This window comes from Papaver somniferum, chromosome 8 (assembly GCF_003573695.1).
Source record: "Papaver somniferum cultivar HN1 chromosome 8, ASM357369v1, whole genome shotgun sequence".
In the NCBI taxonomy this organism is placed as follows: Eukaryota; Viridiplantae; Streptophyta; class Magnoliopsida; order Ranunculales; family Papaveraceae; genus Papaver; species Papaver somniferum.
This window is the reverse complement of record NC_039365.1, coordinates 125,041,159-125,056,288: the sequence shown is the minus strand read 5'-3', so window position 1 is coordinate 125,056,288 and position 15,130 is coordinate 125,041,159. Positions and strand designations below refer to the sequence as shown.

At 38.2% G+C, this 15,130-nt stretch overlaps 1 protein-coding gene across 1 annotated transcript; it reads right to left on the bottom strand.

Annotated features, from left to right (window-relative positions):
* Positions 1-2,551: 2,551 nt before the first annotated feature.
* On the bottom strand, positions 2,552-8,997 carry LOC113302909 (nucleolar protein 14-like). Its single transcript, XM_026551876.1, has 14 exons — positions 8,638-8,997; positions 8,211-8,345; positions 7,968-8,106; positions 7,649-7,716; positions 7,348-7,407; positions 7,060-7,257; positions 6,503-6,631; positions 5,641-6,309; positions 5,095-5,287; positions 4,796-4,989; positions 3,886-3,990; positions 3,663-3,802; positions 3,298-3,576; positions 2,552-3,211 (listed from the first exon to the last, which is right to left on the bottom strand). The coding sequence occupies exons 1-14, from the start codon at positions 8,869-8,871 to the stop codon at positions 2,947-2,949; spliced, it is 2,808 nt and encodes a 935-aa protein (XP_026407661.1). The 5' UTR covers positions 8,872-8,997; the 3' UTR covers positions 2,552-2,946.
* Between the last annotated feature and the right edge of the window lie 6,133 nt (positions 8,998-15,130).

The window sequence follows — 15,130 nt, the reverse complement described above, 5'->3', positions numbered from 1 at the left end:
TTTCCCATCGTTGCATTCCTTGAACCTCTTGTTAACTTCTTCAAGCTGTTAATGTTTTTAAAAACACTTAAGTACATGGGCGCTTATTAAATATTAGAAAACAATTGTTCGAAAAATCAAGAATGCTTACCTTCTTTTCAGGACCCCATCCAGTATGATATTCACCTTCAACTTCTGCCTCTTTTGCCGAAAATAACGCCACATCTTTACTTATTCCCTGATATCGTTTTTGCCAAGAACTCCAAGACCGCTCTGGATTATTAGGTAAATGAAGTTCAATATCATCCTTGATACGAGTCCACAACGTCGCCTCTGATTGATCAGTTCCAACACTAGAATCTTGAGATATAGATAAATGAATTTTACACATTGTTACATCTTCGATTGTCGTAAAATTTGGACCTCGTGCTACTCTTGGTGCCATTGTAAGCGAATCCGTGAAAATTTTCCAACTGATTTGAAAGCAGAAACAATATTTCTTCTTATTGGTGTGGATAGTTTGAAGTATTTAGTCGTGGGAAAATGTCACAGGATCTCATGTGTATATATAGGTGTTTCTTCCGAAATTTTCAACGTTCCGAAATGTCTTCCAAACTTTCCAACGTTCCAAATTATCCAACGTTCCATTTTCTTCAACGTTCGAATTACCAACGGTATAAAAAAATTTCAAAATCAATTTTGTCTAAGTATTTTTTTTTTAAACTCAAGCTTGGGGCGTTAACTATATAAACGCCTGGAGTGGGGCGTTAACTATATCAACGCCGGGATGGGGCGTTAACTATATAAACGCCTGGCGTGGGGCGTTAATTATATCAACGCCTGTCTGGGGCATTAACTATATAAACGCCTGGCGTGGGGCGTTAAGTATATCAACGCCTGTCTGGGGCGTTAACTATATAAACGCCTGGCGTGGGGCGTTAAGTATATCAACGCCTGTCTGAGGCGTTAACTATATAAACGCCTGGCGTGGGGCGTTAACTATATATACGCCTGGCGTGGGGCGTTAAGAATATCAACGCCGGGCTGGGGCGTTTGTATAATCTTCGTCTGAATGGGGCGTTAATTTTATGAACGCCTGACGTGGGGCGTAAACTTTAGCAACGTCCCAACGGGCGAACATTTTATCAACGCCTGAATCGGGCGTAACTTATATACACGCCTCTTTATGGGGCGGTGACTTTACGTACGCTTCACAACAGGCGTAGATTATATACACGCCCGATGCCAAACGGTGATTATACCTCCGCTCCACTATATATAGTTTTGGTCTTGGTCCCAGACCAAATATGGTCTGGAATTTGGCTTTGGTCCAGATTTTAGTCTTTACTCCGTCCCGTTGCGTCTCGTCCCTGGACCATAATTATAGGTTTGCTCGTCCACTGCAGTTGCTCTAAAGAACCTGATTTCCTTGGGACACTATTTTAAATTGCACTGACCCAACAATTTGCAATATAATTCAACAAGGAAATACCAATTGGTCCCATAAATAATATATCAGAGACAGTCTAGTCCAGTGGACCTAGTCAATTGTCTGTTTGGTCCTATTTGGTAATATAAATTATAATTTGGTCCTAAAAATTATGATTTGGTCCTAGGGTGATGTCATGGATGATGTAAATGTCACCTTGTAGTGGCAGAAATACTCTTTGGATACGGACCATATATAGTCAAAAAATAAGAGACAATAAATCATTATCAATTTACTTTCTTTCTCAGCTTTCCGTATCTAATCTCTCTCTCTTTTTCCTCCTTTTAATGGCGTCTCCATTTTTTTTCTTCTATTTTTCTTCCTGCTGCTGTAAACGATGGTGATGAAGGTGAAAATCGATTTAGATATTTAGATCGGTAGTTGTAGATGATGAATACGATGACGTAGGTATAAACTCTGTTTATTTAGGTTTTTATATGGGGTTCATTTATGGAATGAAGTCTGTTTATTTAGGTTGTTATATGGACTTCATTTCTGTAATGAACTCTGTTCTTTTAGGTTTTTGTATGGAGTTCATTTCTGGAATGAAGTCTGTTTTTTTTAGGTTTCTGTATGGAATTCATTTCTGAAATGAATCATGTTTTTTTTATATTTTTGTATGGGGTTTATTTTTGAAATGAAGTCTGTTTTTTTTAGGTTTTTGTATGGACTTCATTTCTGGAATGAGCTGCTACAAGAAAATAAATTAAAATTAACACGGAAGGATATTTTTGTCAGCTTAATATTTTTAAATAATTATGGACCAAACAATAAAGACGTTTGACCAAAGGACCAAGCAGACATGGACCCACCTAAAAAAGGACCAAACGATATGAAAAGTACCTATTGTCCATTGACATGGAAAAACCCATTGTCCATTGACATGAAGATTTTCCATGGTTAATTTTGGTTCTTCCTGTTCTTGTTCTCCTTTGCTTTGGACAACCTAAACCCAATGTTACATACAGAGACTGATTATATGTATTAATTTGCAGTTAAAACCTAGACTCATTTTTTCTGGGCAAGTCACACAATATGCATCATCAACACCCACGTAAACAAACCACATTTAAACACAATGAATGGTATCAAGTTACATCATCAAACAAATACCATGTTCACTTGATAATATTGAAAACTCAAGACAGCCGCTCTGTAACATTGTGCAGTTTCTAGTCATTAAATTTTACAACCTTCTGTTCATCATACCTCATGACCTATTTCAAGCAAATAGAAGTCAATATCTTTGTCCATCTTTTAACAAAAGGGTATACAGAACGTAGTTAAAGAAACAATATGACCCAATCACAAAACCGCTTAATACGTCCAACGCTGAATACAATATCAAGGGTATCCATGCGTACAGGAATATCTTTACCTCGAGTCTTTAACAACAGTAAAAATCTGAAAGAAAAAAATAAATATACATACCCATGCAAATAAGATGAGGCCTGTATATTATTGTGTCAATTTTCGACTTATCTCCTTCTCTTCCCTTTGCCACCCAACGCCCCAGAGTTAAATGCATGTTGTTGTTCTTGAAGGAAGGCCATTGTCTTTCCTACTTTCTCAGCTCTTTCTTGTTTCTCCACTGCTATAGCCTTCAGTTTTGCCTCAGCCAAGGCTTTATTATCCTTCCTGAGTTCACTAGCTGCTCCTTTCTCCTCCCGTTTCAACCGCTTCTTCAACTTCTTCATCTCAGACCGTTCACGGTCTGGATCATAGTCTCTGCCTTTCACATAGCTGCAAGATTTTTTTTGATTAAACTACTGCTTGCGATGTATATATCTTAATAAAATATTGAGAGAGGTACGATATTTGCTACATACTTGTCCTCAAATTTGGGATTGAGCAGTTTGATTGGCTCAAGCCTTTTCTTTCGCATTTGAAGAGGTTGACGCAGCAAGTGATACTCGTCTACTTTTGTTTCTATCAACTTAGTGATATCATTAATCTTATCCTGTAACTGACTTGGTATATGATTCTGTTTTGACACTTCATTTAGCAAAGTAGAAATTGGCATGAATATTTCAGGGAAAGAATTATATCCCTCGTACACTTGAACAAAACCTTGTAGATTTTCCACCACTGATACAAGTACGCTAGCCCTGTAATCAAAAAATACCATCTCAATGACGAACTTCCAAATGGAAGCAAGATAATCATGTAGATAATACTTAGACAAACAACTAACCTGAAATTATCAGAGCTGAAAAATGGAGAATCGTCGGTGTTGTCTATAACTCTGAGAAAATCTAGAGCATGCACCTCAGATATATTATCACTTAACCGCAACCAGGGCTTGAGCATTTTGAGTTCCGATAAATAAGAAACCTATTTATGAAAGTCAAAGGACATGATTTATTCATGTGAAACCACAGCCAATAGAAGATAGAGAGCCAAATTAAGAAATGTACCTGCAAGTTAGAAGGCAACTTTTTTCCTGACTTTAAAGCCGATATTAGCACAGTTCGTAGAAATATTAGAGCCTCTGGGTAGAACTTCTTGGATTGTCTGGCAATCTGCAGAACGATGATATCAAATTTTAATATCAAGATTCACGGGGACAAATAAACTGTGAAAAAAATAGCATGTACTCCCACTCATAAAGAATGAAGGATGCTTCAAAAAAAAAAGAAAAAAGAATGTGGTCTATTAATAGAAACATAAGCAAGTCTCAACAACTGACGAAAGGTGTAGAATAGATGACTTATTGCGACACAACCATGCAAAATTTGTAGTATCCCAACCTACAGTAGGCAACTGAGAAAAAGCAAGCAATACATGTGACATGTGTGTTGATACTTCGCAAAAGCCAAAAAAGCACATAGAAGGGCAAGGGCTCACAAGTGAAGGGCCCAAAAAGCTACCATAGCTATAATTAAAATTCATGATCACAGCACTAAGCAGGGGTCTGTTTGCGGGACACTGAAGGTGCCCCAGTTACAATCTGAAAAATAAAACTAGCATCAACGTTTAAGAGGCTTATGATAATCAGTCAATTGATCTAGAGTACCAGTGGGGTTATTAAGATTTTCTTCCTTTAAAATGAGGTCATTTACAGTAATATGATGCCCACGAATAATCGACAAAATATGACAATGGATCCCCAGCTATTATTGTGTACTTCACGAAGATAGGTAAACACTACAATCCACCATGTCTTTATTGAAACTGTATGATAGCGGAAAGTAAAGATGGAGCTGAGAAAATTGAATGCTTATGCATCACACAGATCTACTGGGCATGGAGAAACTGAGACACACAAGAAAGTCAGTGACTGCCAAAATTAAGCAGAAATTAAAGCAACTTCTATGATACACATACCGAGAGAACCATGGAGCATAAGAAGGATCCTATGACGATGTCTCGGCCTGACGTTATTGGACAGCGCATCAAATATTCACACATTAACAACATTGCTGGTGTCATGACTGCGTGACGGAAGTCCGAACATGGAAATGTGATGGACCACAGCCTTAAGAGACACAATGTTTTCAAGGAGGGCCAACAGCTTTTCTCTGCTTAGGTTAAAGAAAGTCCATTCATCAGGTTGAGACACAACAATTGTGCATAAATTGCTTCACCAATTTGAAAGTATCTATTAAGAGTTATCAATGGCTGACCTGGATTAGTAATATCTCTGCAGAACAGTTCACGAGTACGACGTAGACGTTCACGAGCACAAACAGCTGCATAAAATGGGATATCCATGCTCATCTCCACAAGGGGCTTGACCAATAAATTCAATAACTTGAAATTTAGAGGCTTTTTGCTTGCTAGGGTAGCAAAATACATCAATAGGTTGGCATAGAAGATCTGAAAATAGAATACAGACTTTATAGACGGTTGTGTATTTCCTCACACGCAACTCTTGGATATTTAATATTTAATAATTTTTGGAAAAACGATTTTAAACTAGGGAAAGGCGACATATACTTTAGCATATCTAGTGTCACGGGTGTCACAAGTATAAATAGCATAGTATACTCGCAAATCTACTTCAAATTAATATCGGCAAAAATTCTGACATTATGAACATGGTTTATGTATCACTGGAAACCCAACTCTGCTATGATCATTTATGGCTTCACTTGCCATATACTTTTGTCACTAATTAAAATGGGATCAAAAATTAAATTTCAACTGTCACTTAGTTCAAAAAAATATACCTGCATTTTCTCTCGGTTTTCTACAGCAAGCCTCACTCCGTTGCAAGCACGTATCCGATTTATTGCCTCAATAATTTCAACACCCGACCGGTTCTCCAGCAAGTTAGAGAGCTCTGAGAAGGTTTTTGGTGCTTCAATCACAAAGGGAAGGGGCTCTTGTTTGGTTTGAGGCTGATTAACACTTAGTTCAGTTTTGTTAACAATTAAAGGATTTGCTATCTGATTCTTAGTTTTTGGTTTGGCACAAATTTCCATCTCCTCACTACCCTCTGTTTCTTCACCTTCATCATTATTATCTTCTTCTGAATCTATACTAAGATCGTCACCATCATCGCTTTGCTCCCAATCCTGTATGGAATTACTTTTCCCAGTTTTAACATTAACTTCATCACTTCCATCTTCTTCTTCACTTTCTTCTCCATCTCCATCTTCTTCCTCAGAAGATGCACTATCATCATCCTCAATAGTGCGACCTTCCCTTTCTAATATATCATCAACCCAACCCCTTTTATGGCCTACTTCTTCATCAATAGAAAAGGAATCTCCAAGATCATCCCCGGATATAGACCTTAGTTTCTGGGATGAGGTTTTAATTGAATCTTCATGATCATCATCACTGTCTTCATCAGCAGAATCATCCGTTCCATCCATCCGTTTTTGGCGTTCCTCCTGTACAAGCATAAATATATTTTTTAACACTGCAATGTGATAAGTCACAAAATTAAACATAAAACATTGCAATGTGATAAGTCACAAAATTAAACATGGAAAACATTGCAATGTGATAACATAATTTATTAATTTTGATGGTGATAGAGATGGTAATCATAACCAACATATTTTATGGTTTCTGTAACATTACCTCCAATTGCTCAAGACGCTCTCTATCTTCCTGGGCTATTTCTTCAGGGGTCTTTGTCCTGTCTGATGGACGACCACGTCTCTCCAAAGCCATCCCCTTAACAAGCTTGTCGTACTCATCAGGTTTTTCCTGTAAGAGAGGGAAAAAAACAGTTTCGGAAGATGGAAACTCGATTAGCTTTGAAACCAATACACATAACCAAAACTTAAGATCTTGTCCACCCGAACTTTGTGTTCAGCTCAAAAGGCAAGACAATCCTTACATAAACTTTACTAGAAACATGACATAACTGAAACCTTGGTGCTCTAATGAACATTGAAACCAAATGAATTATGCAAAAGCTTGAATCATGGTTGTAACTATCCGCAAGTGATTACTCTTTTAGGTCAGGTAACAGTGATCTAGTGACTAGGTAACAGGTTTACAACAACGTCTATACTTGACGAGGCGACACGGTGCCTCAAGATGGCCGCAAGGCATACCTCATAAGCCTATTATAAAAATGAAATATCTGAAGGCAGTTAACGGAGTGGAGTTACAACAACCGAAAACGTTACCTGTTGGATAGGTTCTCTCTTCGTCGAAGCAGTTAGTTTATCTTCCTCTAGTGATTGTTTTGAATTGCCCATGAGGGCATTCAAAGCATTACGCTTTCCTGGTTGAGTCATTTCTAGCAAACTTCGAGAAGCTGCAAACTCATCATCTAATTTTTTCAACAACTCTTCGTCCTCCTCTTTATCCTTTGCCTTTTGGGCCTGCGAGGAAAATGAATAAATTAAAAATCAGATGGAATAAACTTAACGAGATGAAGACTTTTGATTATAATTCTAAACAAGTTGCGGTACCTTGAAATACTTGCTCTTTAACATAACCTCCTCCATTACTTCTTTCTTGCTTTTTTTACCCTGCAAAGAGGATAGAATATAGTATCACAGTGACAGTCACAGTATCAGGACTGTAAAACCGACTCAAATGTAGTTTTTTCATAAATAGAGGAAGTGTGTGAATTTTGTGGCAGCATTTATAAAATGTAGAAAAGTTTAGCAAACCCACATGCTTCCATAAGAAAATGCAATGCCATCAACATTTTGTGAAGAGAACCAATTTCAGTGCCAAGGGAAATTGAAAATAAAGAAAGTTTCTTACACTATCCTCCCGATCCAGTCCTGATTCAAATTGCACATTATGTGCACCAAATTGAATGGATAATTTCTCTGCACAAAAAAACACAATTAATGATACAAGCTTTATCATGAAATATTAGAGGAATTATGCATAAGCATAGAAAGTACCATAACTTTTATTAGTTATTTACAGAAGACCAAAATAGCCCAGTCCTTAGGAAAACAAATGCGAACGTGGCTGAGCCTCATTTTCACGTACAGATGATCTAAATCAAATGCTATACATCATATTACCCAAAGGGATATAACTAATATATCAAAGAGATTAACAGCATACATACTTGTCTCATCGGCTTCATCATCTAGTGGAATGTCATCTTCAAAATCATCCCTCCCTGGAAATGCACCAGCACCATGAAATTCATCGTCATCTTCTTCTCCATCGGACAAGTTATATTTGCTTTTCTTGTTCACCTTTAACTGGGACATTAAGAAAATGGCAACGAATATGAGAACAACCTCCCATTTTATCTACTAGAGACATCACCTCAACACACAATTCTAAGAAACTCAAAGTACAAAACCTGCCGCTCGTGCTTGAAACGAAGAAGAGCCTTCTCGTACTCCCCGAGTTCATTATCTTTTTCCCCTATTCGTTTATCCTCAAAAACAGAAGACTTGCCACTTTGCTCAAATTCTTTGATGAGAGTATTTTTCCTCTGTTGTAGAAACATAATCAAAATCAGCTCATAAACATTGCAAAACATTAAACTTCATGTGAAAATGTGACACTATCCTAACACACATGATTTGTGTCTTAAAAGTCAAATATCGATATTTATTTCACATAACTAATTAAATTGAAGCACTTCATATACTTGACCTAAAACTGGTTAAGCAGGTGTAATTCACAAAAAGGAAGAAAATCGTATAAGAGAAATAAATGAGTAGGATTATAGGAAGCAAGGAATTTGATTCAGATTAAAAGGGAAGAGAAGGGGATGAACTTGCCTTCTCAACGGCGCGAGTACGAGACAGACCAAGACGTTTTTCTTCACCTTTACGTTTCTTTCCCATGACATCAAACTTCCTACGAGACCAGATTGTTTCGAACGGATTATCCAGAGGAGCTTTGGATTTCATGGATACTGTGTTTGGACCAGATAGAAGTTTTTTGGAAGTAACCTTCTTCTTCTTCTTACTGTTACTCTTGTTAGAATCAGTCTGAGTTTTCTGTTTCGCCATTTTACGAACTTTTTCTTTTTAGGGTTTAAGGGTTTTGATTCAGAAGGAAAATCACAGAACGGAGGCAACGAAGAGGGATTGTCTGTTACCTCAGAGCCGAATAAGAAGAGAATACAATCGAGAGAGGACGGTAATGTTAGGGGCTGCCTCATTAGGTTTTGGGGGTATGCACATACATGTGACGAGTGATAGTTCTTTCTTGCTCAATTGTTTAGTTCTTGACATTCATCTTGAGGATGTCAAGCTATCTCAGTAAGTTTTTGTTTAACTAAAATTAATTTAAATATATTAAATAACCATTTTTTAACTCTAACAAAATTTTATAATTACAAAAAAAATAAAATTTGCATTTAAAAAGAAGATAATGACAAACAACACCAAAGAAGATAAAATTACTTTTTTTTCACCAAAACTTAAGAAAAAATTGGAATGAGGATGTCTTGTTTGTGTTGCCACCTAGGAAATACATACAACAATCATTGGAGAAGCTCTTATATATGACACTTCAAATTCAAAATTCAAATTCGAAAACATGTTACCTTAAATCATCTGATTCAGCTCTTAACCCAGTAATATATAGGTGGATCCAAGATTTAAGCGAAATATACCTAATGAATCAGTTCCTAACCCTTGGTGTTTCAAGACTCGAGCAAAATATGCCTAATTAACCAGCTCCTAACCCTTAGGTAATTCAAGACTCAAGCGAAATATGCCTAATGGTTTAGCGCAAAAAGTGGAGTCATTCGAATTACCGACATATGTCTAATCTGATGGATCAAATTCTTTCTACAATGATTGAGCACAAAAGTGTAATTTGATAGTTCAGATCTTTGCGCCTACAAGTAATTTTTTTTACACCTAGTGACTTGATTCAAGTTCAAATTTGTTGAGTTTGAGAAGCAAAGTGGGCAGAGTTTCACTTGTGAAAAACTTATTTTTTTATAATCACAAGTGTAATTACACATGCTTTATATGCACTCTCAAATTCACACGGAACCTCACTTGGAAAATTTCACCACCACTCAACTACTTAGCTCTCAACTGATCCCTCAACTTGATTTCTTAGTCACTTGCTCGATCATTAACTTTCAGCTTAGATCGATGCTTACAAATGAGGGCATCGCTCTCTATTTACAGTGACCTATAAAACTATCTAGAGACTTGACTAAAGGACCTTCTAGGAGACCGACTACATCAGCTAGATTTCTAGTTAATGTTATTCTCTAGATAATTGATCGTATTCTAAATACCTCTAGAGAGTAAAGAACTTCCTTGATATTTTTAGGCATATCCAGATATGTGTGAACACCTAATTAAAGTTGATGGTTGATATCCAGCACTCCCCCTCAACACCGACTTTCTTACTTTACCAAATATGCCTCTCGCAAGCATTGTTTGACCGGATCAGCAGACATCTTTTGCATTTAGTTTATGCTTTCATCTTGCCCCTTAGTCGTGTGCTTTTTCCTTTTTCCGACGCCGACTCTTTATTGGTTCTTCTAGCACTATTTTCTTGGATTGTTATTCTATATGGACTCTACTCTCTACGTATATTCCATCCAGTGTCATCTTTTTTGATTGGGAAATCAAACTTAATTTCTTTATCCCGTGTTTGTATGATTTATAAAATGGGATACTAGTTCTACTAAGTGTTGATACCGTTCCATATAGAACAAAAAGATCTCACCGATCCTGACCGTTGGATCGATGAACTGGTATCAACATTTAGTAAGATTGGTATTCCCTTTATAAATCGTGCGTGTTTGATCCCCTAGTATCTCTGGTTCTTTTATTCAAATTTATTTGACTCTGGAAGTACCAATACCCGTGTTAACCACCATGAAGACACTTCGTTGGACACCTCAATCTTTGATGTATATCCCTTACCGGTTGTCTAGTCAGCAACAATACCCATGGCATGTCAGATTGTATCAGCGGCGTACCCAGCGTACTCCTTGATGAGGGACAATTGTCGTGTTAACAATCCGAGTTGTTGGTAATACTTATATATCGGTAGTTTCCACCGCCTGATTTCCTTAGTCTTCGCACATCCCGGACAACATCTCTTCGTCCCCCTCGATATGATTAGGGCATGCGAAATCGTTGATCCATACATTTTCATGGTTCACTGCTCAACTGCCACAAATTGCAGCTAGTGCTTTTTCACTTCCAGACTTATCAAAGTCTATTTATAGTACTCCATCTATTTCGGCTAGAGCTATCGATGCTTGCATATTCCACTATTTTTCACCGACAATCGTTACTAAATTTCCTTATATTATTATCTTTTTCTTAACGCGACAATCTTTGGACAAGTGACCAAACTTTCCACAATGGAAGCATCTACGATCTTGTCATCTATCTGACTCATCATAAGACTCTTCCGAGTACTCGCTTATTTGAACTCCCCCGGACAAGAGCTCTTCTCCTGCAAATTTTTAGGTTCGTGTCGTTTGTCTTTCTTTCCAGGTTTTCCTTATTTTTACTATTGAAGAGTGCCTCTTCTTCATCTTCAACAGAGATACTGCTAGATCATTTTAGCAGATTCTCTTGAGCTACTAATAAATTTTCTATCTCCGTAAGGGAAGGTTTATTTTTCCACCCCTGTGTACAAGTGACATGAAAATGTACTCCGTTCTTAATCCATTTACTATTTCTTTTGCTAAATTTCTCATTTTTATAAAGTATTGGTTAATCGGCATACCTTCTTGTTTTGAGTTCATTAACTCACTTTCCAGCAGTTGGAGACAAGCATCATTCTTCCTTGAGAATAGACTGTTGAGAGCATCTCATGCTTCATTTGGCTTAACCGCATCCTCGATGTGATCCAATAACTCATCCGCGATGGTTATTTTAATAACGTACATTGCTTTCCCAACTTTCATATACCAGTTCTATACAATGTTAGAGTATAGATCAGTTGAACCCACCAAGTGTTGGTATGTCAAGTTTGGTTGTCATATTTTAGTATCAAAGCTCACCTAGAGTCGCTTGATTAACTACTAGAGACAACTTTGTTTACGTTAGACTAGAAAGTCTAGGAATGTTGAGACTTACAAGTATTACTCTGAAGACCTGAAGAAAGTGAAGAAGTAACGACTATAATAAAGACATCATTCTTCCACTTGAGGTTAATAATACTGACTTGACTTGTTTTTATTCCTAACATGTCTTTCAAGTTGTAGTATATTGAAAACATAACATGGGAAGCTATATATAAAATATTCTAGTGATTAGACTTGGTCATATCATTATGATCAAAGTATCAAGGAATTATATTAAATTACGAAGTATAACGCTTATCTTTTGAACTTCGTAAATATGACGTGAACATAATCTATGTATTTAGTTACTTGATTATGTGTGGGATATAGGTGTAATTTCATCATAGAAAACTATGTATTATTACATTGGCTTAAAGAAGTAGATGTATGAACTTGTTTCATAATCGAAAGGGAAATCATAAGTGTGTTGGTCCGGTTCTTTCTTGGATATCATCTGATGACCAATACAAGATGACAAGGTAGAACCGATCTTGGATTATGTTGAGAATCAAGGTATAACGGTCATAGCCTATATTGTGTTACAAGGTGTAACCGATCCTAACTAGTTTTGGGAAGCAAGGTGTAACCGATCACAACCCACATAGGGAAGCAAGGTGTAAACGGTCACAAGCTATATTTGGAAGCAAGGTGTAAACGGTCACAAGCTATATTGGGAAGCAAGGTGGAATCGGTCACAAGCCTCATTGGGAAGCATGGTATAACCGATCACAACCTATCTTGGGAAGCATGATATACCGGTCACAACTTATATTATGAGTCATTGTAATACCCTGATATTCGGCAGTGGTTGGCCGAATGGAGTATAAGTAATGGTTCGTCCTTTCCCAACAACGAGGCCTGATGGGTTCACTTGATTGAGTTGTGGGAAAAAACTTCTCAGTTAAGTGTACTAGGCTGGGAGTAGTCATAGGATGGGCGATCTCTCGAGAAGCTGCTGCCGGAAATCCACAGTAATGCCGTTAATAAAAATCCCACACTGCTGGATAACCTATGTGGGTAAGTGGGAACAATATCGGTGTTAGTTGGGATACAACTATGGACGGGTCGCTTGTGCTCAGATGAGAGAGTATGTAGGCTGTTGAGTTAGATACTGGTCTCACAAGAGGAAAGCAACATCTACATTATATATACTGAGGCCTTTTCAGCACAATTGGCTCCAGAGTTGGCAGAAAAATCTACAGTTAAGCGTGCTCGGGCGGTAGAAATTCTGGGATGACCTCCCGGGAAGTTACTGCTGGATAACTGTAAAGATGCCCGTTGAAACCCCACACTGTCGGATACCCGCAGTGGCTAAGTAGGGACAATATCGGTGAGGGGAGGGTCTTTACAAATGGTGTCAGATCCGACGAAAGGTCACCTGCCAAGGGTGAGAAGGTACGCTGTGAAAAGACGAAGGTACCCAAATACACCATAATATTTTAAATATCAACCTATAATTTCGGTTTCTTAAGTGATCGTCTATGGCTAAGTAGCTTGAATTAGCCCTGCATGTCTTCCTACTGTGGATACATAATGTCTCATGAGCATTCTTAGTGAACTGTATTGTAGGAACCAAAACGATCGTTCACATCCCTACAATCGCATCATAACATGCTTGGTTGTAGAAATTCTACATATAGAATACCCTCTCTTTCGTCATAAAGATTAAATGCGGGCTTCTCGGGGCTTGTAACGAACCTGGTGCAAGGTAGTTAAGACGGAAAACCCTTGACAATAGGATAGTAAGGTGCAAAGCCTACAGCTTTGTATTGCTCTTTCATTTTGAACTTTATCAACCAGTACACGTCTTGATTTAACTCTATTAAAGCATGCTGAAACATTGAACATGAATAGTATTCCGCTCGCGTCCTAATTTGTGGACAATCTGTTGTGTCTTTGTCGCTTGATTCGCTGTGATGCTTAAGCTAATATCAAAGTTTTTGAATGCATCTCATAAAAGGTGCTTGAGGTATAGCAAGTACCACTTCCCCTCATGAATAGCAGGTAGCCTCGTTCCTGTAAAGAGCTTCAAAAACGATGATTGGTCAAGAACTGGCGACAACTGAACCAGAAGAAGTTCGAACATTAACCACCAAGGCATGATCGCAACAACTTCAAACAAAAAGAATCCATGACCAGATTATCTTGGGGCTAATTAGTTCGGGAGTGGTTCACAGAAAGACTAGAAGGTCATCTTGAAAGAAGCTTCAATGATTACCAAGGCAGACGGATAGCTCGGGGCAAATGTAGTGATCCACAATTGTTAGCAGAGACCAGCCAGTAAGATCCTTCGTTAGCGGAGCTACAAGAAATACCACAGCACGACGACAACATTCAACAACCTTTGAACCAAGAGTTGCTTCGAAACTTCGCATAAGACTAGGGGAAAGTATGCATACTGCAGACGCAGTTTGTATTCTTCTGCTCAGTTCCTTCAGCCACAATGTAAAGCCATACATCCCACGGCAAAGTACATCTGATACATCATCCAACCTGGACAAACAAAGGACCCATGACAGAGACACACACCGCCAGACTTGTATCAGAAAAGAAAGCCAAATAAAACCAAGAAGAGCGACCAAATATCAGGATTCCCCAACATCAGGATTTCATAGCACGATAATCATGCACGGGATTCACGACATGATTAGGGACGTGGGAAGTCGAATGATTTTCTTCCCCTCGTGTCAAGCACACGAGTGAAACAAGGGGCATAAATGTAGGTGTAAATAATCCACAGGTCTAGGTGGCAAGATCCTAAGCTAAGTTGCACCAGGAAACAAAGGAAAAGAAGCACCGAATAACTCGAGCATGCACGAAGAAAGAGAAATCACGTGGGCCGAGTGTGACAACCACCTAGCTGTCGGATGTGACAAGTCTCCAATCATCTGACAAGACTGACAGAAGATCAGAAGGTACTCGGTCAACCAAAGGAAGCGATTCAAAACAAAGGGACGAGAAAGGATAGGGAGACATTAAACCAAATAACATCAAGGGATTGGCCTCGGGTATAACGCCCTCAGGAGCCTGAAACACATCGACCCACCAACAAGTCGGAGGAGCATCAAGGTAGGCCCGAGGAGGAACAACAAGATAGATACACCATGACTTACATTGTAACTTCGTTGTATCCCAGTCTTAGCCTATAAATATAAGGGCTTGAAGAGAGTAAAAGGCAGGTTGTAAGTGAGAGAAAGTTCACACTTAGAGAGAAA